This window comes from Apostichopus japonicus, chromosome 19 (assembly GCF_037975245.1).
Source record: "Apostichopus japonicus isolate 1M-3 chromosome 19, ASM3797524v1, whole genome shotgun sequence".
Classification (NCBI taxonomy): domain Eukaryota; kingdom Metazoa; phylum Echinodermata; class Holothuroidea; order Aspidochirotida; family Stichopodidae; genus Apostichopus; species Apostichopus japonicus.
In genome coordinates this window covers 23,686,976-23,694,532 of record NC_092579.1, presented here as the reverse complement: position 1 = coordinate 23,694,532, position 7,557 = coordinate 23,686,976, and the positions used below count along the sequence as shown (strand labels likewise).

General features: G+C 39.8%; 1 protein-coding gene across 2 annotated transcripts; it reads left to right on the top strand.

Moving 5' to 3' along the window:
• Positions 1-7,169, top strand: LOC139960190 (lengsin-like). 2 transcript variants are annotated; one of them, XM_071958368.1, is made up of 2 exons: positions 1-268; positions 2,657-7,169. In XM_071958368.1, the coding sequence occupies exon 2, from the start codon at positions 2,659-2,661 to the stop codon at positions 4,078-4,080; it is 1,422 nt and encodes a 473-aa protein (XP_071814469.1). In that variant the 5' UTR covers positions 1-268; positions 2,657-2,658; the 3' UTR covers positions 4,081-7,169. The 2 variants fall into 2 exon arrangements, with proteins under 2 accessions (XP_071814469.1, XP_071814470.1); XM_071958369.1 differs by lacking the exon at positions 1-268 and adding an exon at positions 2,111-2,271.
• Positions 7,170-7,557: the final 388 nt, after the last annotated feature.

The window sequence follows — 7,557 nt, the reverse complement described above, 5'->3', positions numbered from 1 at the left end:
AACTCTTCGGTATTTGGTACTTTTGTCATTAGACCCCAAAATTTAGCAAATGTGAAATAGACTTATATACAGATGCAGTCTCAATTTAACACGCGTCAGTAGAAACCAACAAAGGCTCCACAGTAATTTTCAGTAAACTTTACACTCCGTATAGTCCCAACTGAAAACCACTGTATAGCTGCTTCATACCTCTGCAGCCTGAGAAGAACAGATTGATCAACCGCACGTACTCGTTACAGGTTGGCTCAGTATGGTACGTCATCACAAGGTAAGACCCTCAAGTAAACCCTATCATGATCATTTCGTCTATTTTAGCGGTGAGTTTCAATGCATGTATCAATATAATTCATTCAGTTCATTCTAAATAATAAGCAGAGAAATAACTTAAAATCACACACTGCCATATCATCATGATACAGCTTGGCCATCAAGCGATATCGTCTTGTACCAAAAAAATGTTTCGAATATGTGTGCATTTGATCACATTTTGTGATGTTTTTAACGCTCTGTACGACCGATTTATTTATTTAATGACAACTATAACATTTCATGCCGTTAGCAAATCATACGTATAGGAAGAATGAGACCACTCTAGTGTGCATACCCTCTAATTCTCAACCTCACACATAACTTCAAGAGTATTTATTAGCACAACTGAATTATAGACCTAATTTTTTTTAGTCTATATGTGACTTATAGAATGATCCATTTGGCGTCTACACGTTTTCCTCTACTGGGCGAGGACACCAGACACCCATGCATGGGAGTTCGCTTCATCGACCCCAGGGCCACACCCTTTCCTGCATCAAATCCTTCAGTCGGCTCTTTCTCCTCTTACATAATCAGTCAGGGAAATTTACAATCCCCCCCCCCCCTCCCACCATCACCACCATTGAAATCCTGTGCACGCCAGTGACGCCACGGGGAAATTCATAATCGCCTAGTTCAAACTCTATAACGGTAATGGTGGCAAAAATACATTTTCCTATGATAGCCAAAGCCATCATCTATCATGTGGTGTGTAGGACATGTCAGTTACAAACTTCTATATAAACTCCAAGCGACCTTGGAAAAGTGACGAATTTACTGTGTAAGTCAATGGAGCAATTGATTGTGGTATGACATCATTATGAGAGCGAAAATATAGCTTCTAATCGTTAAATCGTCATATCATATGGTTACATCATGTTATCAAATCGTTATATCGAATGGTGGGAACAACAAGTTTGTTGCCTGTCAGGTGATACTTATGCATGGTACCAGCTAAAACATTTCAGCTCTATATCAGTCTAGCTACCTTCAAAAGTCAATGAGTTGTGGTAAACGACAATTACTGCAAAGAAGGCCTGTGTAGTGCAGTGAGGAAGAAACACACAGTTGAATATACGAACTTTAGACAAGTGGTATCCGAAACACGAAACCTCTAGAAAAGGACAAACGGTTGGCCCGTTCTGTCTCTAGAGGTAGTCAGTTTATGCCCCAAATAATAGTATACGCTATAATTGCTAGAAGTTTTCACAAAGTATTTTCCTGGAGGTCTTTACTCTCCAAATTGTTCTCAGACATTTTTAAGTAACACACAAGATTACTGAATGTCTATAGTGAGTGAGGACAATTTCCTCGAAGGTTGTAATAAAATCAGTTCAAGAATTTTGATCAAAGGTGACCATATTTGAATGTCTAGCATATTTGGGGCCAATACAGCATACCTTTAAGCTTTGACTTTTGTATTCAGAGTGTCTGGTCAATGCTAGACAATTACATACATACGACAGGTGTCTAAATTATATACCGTTACCAACACAGAGGTGTGTGGGGGGGGGGAGGGGTGGAGGAAGATCCAAGTGGAATTAGTAGTAGTTAGTTATATACACCCAGGAAGTTCTACAGTTACAATAACAGGATGCAGTGAGGGTATTCGTTGGAATAGGACCAGATCAGGGTTTACATGAAATTTATACATCCAGAGTATACATATGTTACACGTTTGGACAGAAGTTGTATAGACCGTAGTGTACCAGAGCTGTGTAGAGAGCTGCTTTGTTGGCTCCAATTATAGCACGCTATATCTAGGAAAGAGTTGTGATTACGTAATCGACCTGCCACGACCTTAGGTATTACAATTAGCCTGCATAGCTTCTTAACACCATTAGGCTCTTTGTATATACACTGTGTGGAAATATGTTCATGTCTACAGTAGTTAATCATACAGCGTTCACACAAAGACCCTCAAACAAGAAAATTTATTTGGCAGGCGTTGCAGACTAATTGGTAAAAAGAAGTAATTTTTTACGACCAAGGCAGGTCGATTACGTAATCTCAAGAAACTTTTCCATGGTAGCGTGCTATACTTGGGGTCTAAACAGCAGACCTTTAAACCTTTCACATCTCGACACAATATTTTCCAGCTCACGAAGGTAAGGTTTTGACCAGGTGCATCTTCCCTCGGAGAATAAATAGGCTGCATAAAACGAATACACCGGAAACATATTGCATGATAATCCGGTCAACAGTGGAAAATAAAGTATGATTGCTTTTTCGCGTGAAGTGTAATAATAGCTTGCTTTCAAGTATAGAAAAAAAAAACATCAACAATAATAAGTAAGAACTTGTAGTATATATTGTGATTTGATGTCCTACATTCTTTCCTTCAAAGCTATGGCTAATATGAATCCACCCATCCTCATGGACGCTGCTTCTGACAGAAAGGCAAGTCAATACAGCAAAGAAGAGCTGGACACTCTACGGCAACAAATCAAAGAAAAGAAGGTCCGATTTATTTTTGTGGTGTATTCTGATTTTCACGCCATGGAACGAGGAAAAGCTTTACCCGTGGAACGATTCCTATCAAGTCTTGAGGAGGGTATCTTGATGGCTGGTATGCAGCTTCTTCGGTTGCCAAAGATGGATATCCCTGCAATGCCTGAGTTACCACTGTCGATCGAATTTAACGATCTACGTTTCTTTCCTGATCTAAAAACTTTTAAAGTTATACCTTGGAGGAAAGATGTAGCGACTGTCATTGCCGATCCTTACGACGTTATGGGTCATGGGGCGATTGGTTTCTCTCCTAGGAATGTCGCCCGCAAACAGGTGATGAGGCTCAACGAGTGTGGATACGAGATTCTCTCCGCTTTAGAGTACGAGTTTTCGGCCCTCGATGCTAAGACGATGGCTCCTATCCATACCGACAAAACCGGTCACTGGATAAAGAGTTTCTTTCAAGACTGGGAACTCTTGACTGAAATTTACGATAATCTTATCGATATAGAATTAAAGGTAGAACAAATCGACAGCGAGGGTGAGAACGGCGTCTACGAATATCCGATTAAACCGTCTATGGGACTACAGTCCGCCGATGACGGTTTTTGGGTCAAGAAAACCGTTCGTGAAATATCACAACGTAACGGTTATTTGGCTTCATTTAGTTCGAAACCGTTCGTACAATCGAGTGGCATAAGTGGCCATTTTAATCACTCTCTTCTAGATCTGAAAACTAGGAAACCTTTATTTTTCGACGGTCAAGATTCTGACCATATGTCAAAGATTATGAAACATTGGCTAGCTGGACTTTTACGTCACGCTCCGGCTATGGTTATCTTTGGCTGTCCTACCGCTAGTTGCCAACGGCGGTTCGTTCACTTCGACAGAGCGACACCGCGTAATCCCACCTGGGGAGTTGATAATAGAACGTGTTCGTTCAGAGTGAAGAGCTACGGCCCAAATCAAACTTATATAGAAAATAGAATATTTGCGGCAGCATGTAACCCGTACCTGACTCTTGCCGTTAATATTGCAGCTGGTTTAGATGGAGTTCTGAACGAGCTCCCTCTCCCACCAATGGTTAAGGGGAGTGCACACCACCTGCACGAAGATGATGGTGGGTCACAAATGTTCTCTGGGAAGTTATCGGATGCCGTTAAAGCTTTAGAAGAGGATGACGTCATATGTGAGGCTTTGGGAGAAGAATTTATTAAAGCGTATCTCAATAACAAAAAACATGAATGTCAACTGGAAGCAAAGGCTCAGCAAATGGGGGATAAATCCTTCTATGATCGTGAATATTTACCATATCTATAAAAGGAAACTTAAAGGCATTGAAGACTCGCCCCAAACCGCGTGCCGCCCTCTGAAAGAAGTTAACTTTCCGTTGCTTGCAAATGACGTTTCCTTCTTGTCGCTACAAAATGCAGACAGTAATGAAACGTGATACCTTGTTATCTTTTATCATGACTTGAGATCAGGGAGATCCATAACAACTCCCTGCTGAGATGTCCATCGCTGTTATGTACACTGTGTTGTGGTTATTGACCGTAGCTGCATGTATTGATTGTACACTAGTGTCTAATTACCGACGGTAGCAAGCTGTATGTGTATTTTCTGGGATCGATGGTGGTGTCTAACACTTCTGTTACACCTCATTCGAAACTAGGTCAGATTACCGGCATCAGACGTTTCTTTGTGCGCGAGTCTTCACTCCCTATAAACTAGTTGACATCATCATGCAAATTTGGCTTACGAAACATCCACCTTTGCTAATTACTGGATTTTATTGTTCATGTCGAAGTGTAATCGATATTTGAAGATGTTTTAATCTCGAAATTTCGATCTTTTTTAATCTTAAAATGTTAATTCCTTATTTTGGCTTTGAATTTAATTGAAATGATATCTTGGCATTTCTTAGAAAGTTTCCACAAATCCGTAAAATTGTGTCATTATTGCATCGAAAGTTTCACTTTCACCTCAAAATAAATAGATTATGAAGTGTAAAACAACGATAGCTTGATAAATGATAATTTTATTGCCTGGCACTCTGTTTGCTCATACAAAGGTTCAGGGCTGATAAATTTAGCACTTACGTGGAGTGCATCCATATAGGTAAAACTTAATGTGTATTAAATTTGTTAATTGTATAGTTCCTGCATGGTATTGACAAAGCTTGGTTTCGGAAAACTTAAATCCATACAGTACTTTTTTTTCAGACTGGTTCACGTCAAGTGCGTAACTCTAATGAAGCACGTCGATACATGACTCGAATCATTCGAGTAAGTACAGTGGTTTACCAACTGGACACTAAAAAAACAATTGTTAGACACAAAAAAAGAAGAAAAAAAAGATGCATAGGCATGTAGGCATGTAGAACGCGATAAGCAGTTGTGATCCGTTGGCTAATAATGTTGAAACCAATCCTCAGGGCCCTTGAAGCCTGGTGGCCCCAGTTTGATGAACCACACCTAGGTGTACTACCATAGCACCCACGTATAAAAAAAAAGGTGTATATTGCGGATACACCGAAGGACGCCCAATAACGGGTCAACGTGAAGATTCACTCGCTCAGACGTCTGTTGCTTATAGAACACTTTGCTCAAGTCAACCATTTTTGGTTTCGATGATAATCGTAACCTTTGCATTCAAGATGGGGTATGTGTGTATGTGTGTGAGTTTGTGCGTATGCATTAGTGCGTTTGTGACGCCCAGCTTGTAAACACGATTTCTCAAATTTAGTTTGTAGAAGTACTACATTAAATACAAGAAGCCTATCGTTTTTGGTGGAGTTTAAAGGTCATATGGAATCACCAGGGGTCGAATTGTGAAAACATTGCAAACACAATATCTCAAGAAGGGAAGTCAGACCAATTTCATAGTTAGTATGTAGAAGAACAAAAATAAGTATAAGAAGTCTATTGTTTTTGGTAGAGGGTAAAGGTCATTTGGGGTCACCAGGGGTCAAATTGTGAAAAAAACTTGTTATCACGATATCTCAATACTGGAAGTTTGGGCCGACCTCTAATTTAGTGTGTGGAAGTACCACATTGAGTTAAAGAAGCCTATTGTTTTTGATGGAGGTCAAATGGCAAATGGGGGGGGGGGTCATCAGAGGTCAAATCGTGAAACCCTTGTAAACATGTACACCCTCACTATAAATAACGTCAGATTCATTAAGAAAACTGCTCATGCCATATCATCGAAACCACAATGCATTTTTGCATTCTGGTTTTCTTTCTTGTTCATAATGTGACTGTAAATAATGCCGCATAATGACTACGATTTTTCGTGAAGTCATTATTCGGCAGTGCTTTTTAAAGACAATATGATTTTGTCCGAAATGGCGACCTTTCTGTGACAGCTAACAGACTGCCCAATACAAATTGCAGACTTGGTCATTATGCTGCGTAAAAAGAATCTCACGTGATGACTTACTTGCAATAGTTTTTCTCATCATGTGACACAAAATTGACTATTGTAGAAGGAGTAAAATATGCATAAAAAGTTACTGTATAATGTCCGCTTTGGCGCTCCATAGCACTCTCGACCGTGTGGTTCTGATTTCTCCCAAAATTGAGAATGATCAATTTAGACCATTCCGTATATCATTTATGTAATTACATAATTTCTGAGTAGTTTGGAAAAGGGAAAGGGGGGGGGGCGAGGGGGTAACAGAGAGGAATGGAAGTGGGAAGTGAGCGGACGAGTAGGTTGCGGCCCAAGGCGAGGATCTATAGGGAAGGAGAGTAAAATCCTAAATAATCTGAAAACTTTGTGACTGTATTCATTCGATAAACCGAATTGTTCAACAATCAAGTTAATTCGTCTTTTACATTTTTCCACCAATGGAAATAGACAATGGAGCATTAATCACAGCTTTCGCATTCTTTTTTCGTTATTATCTGGTATCTCTACTTTCCTCATTCTATGGAGCAGAAAATTATTTAACATCGTGAAGAAGAAGTTCATGCCAGTTGTCTCTATCACATTGTTACGCTTGTTTCACCTTCAATATCTTTGCTATAGGATCCTTTTTTGATTATTAATTAAAGATGCAAAAAAACTTCAGCAAATTTGCTAAGCAATGAGCAAAAGCCACCAGGAGATAACTTCCACGTGATAATCATCGCCGTTTATCAGATTTCCACACGGTCACTGATATATACCCATGGACCCTCCCTAACAGGGCCAACTGCAATCTCCCTTCCAGCCTTAGGGATCAGCAAACTCCAGGCTTCATATAATCATTTCCGCAGTAAAATAAGTTCTCGGCGTGTGTACAATCTTCGTATCTGTATATACGCCAATTTATCTTCAATCGTATACGTAAACACTCCCTCATTTAGATATGATTTTAGCCTAAAAGAGAATAAGATCGCGACTTAGCTGTAGCGTCGTAGCTATCAGAGCCGTATCTCTATATGGTGGCTCTGGTAGCTATTGGAGTAGAGCGCCACCAATTTTAGTTTACATTTTTGGCTTCATTTTTTGATAGTGATCTAGACCATGATTTGGCCTGTTCAGGAGAGAAGCCTAAAAACCGAGAGTTGCTTGTGTTGTTGTACATCGAGCGGCGGTTTTCTTTTACTTTATATATCAACTTTTTAATTTGATTAGTTGGATACAGTTGTGAACCGTGTTACAAGGCCTTTTGTTAAGCCTTAAGTCGAAAGTGCAGGAGTCACACAATAAACACGAGTTGGCAATCCAAAAAATCGGAGTCTGTTTTATGTCACGAGTACACTAGCCATTCATGAAGTGAGAGTGCATGCATCATTCAAGTTTGTCATA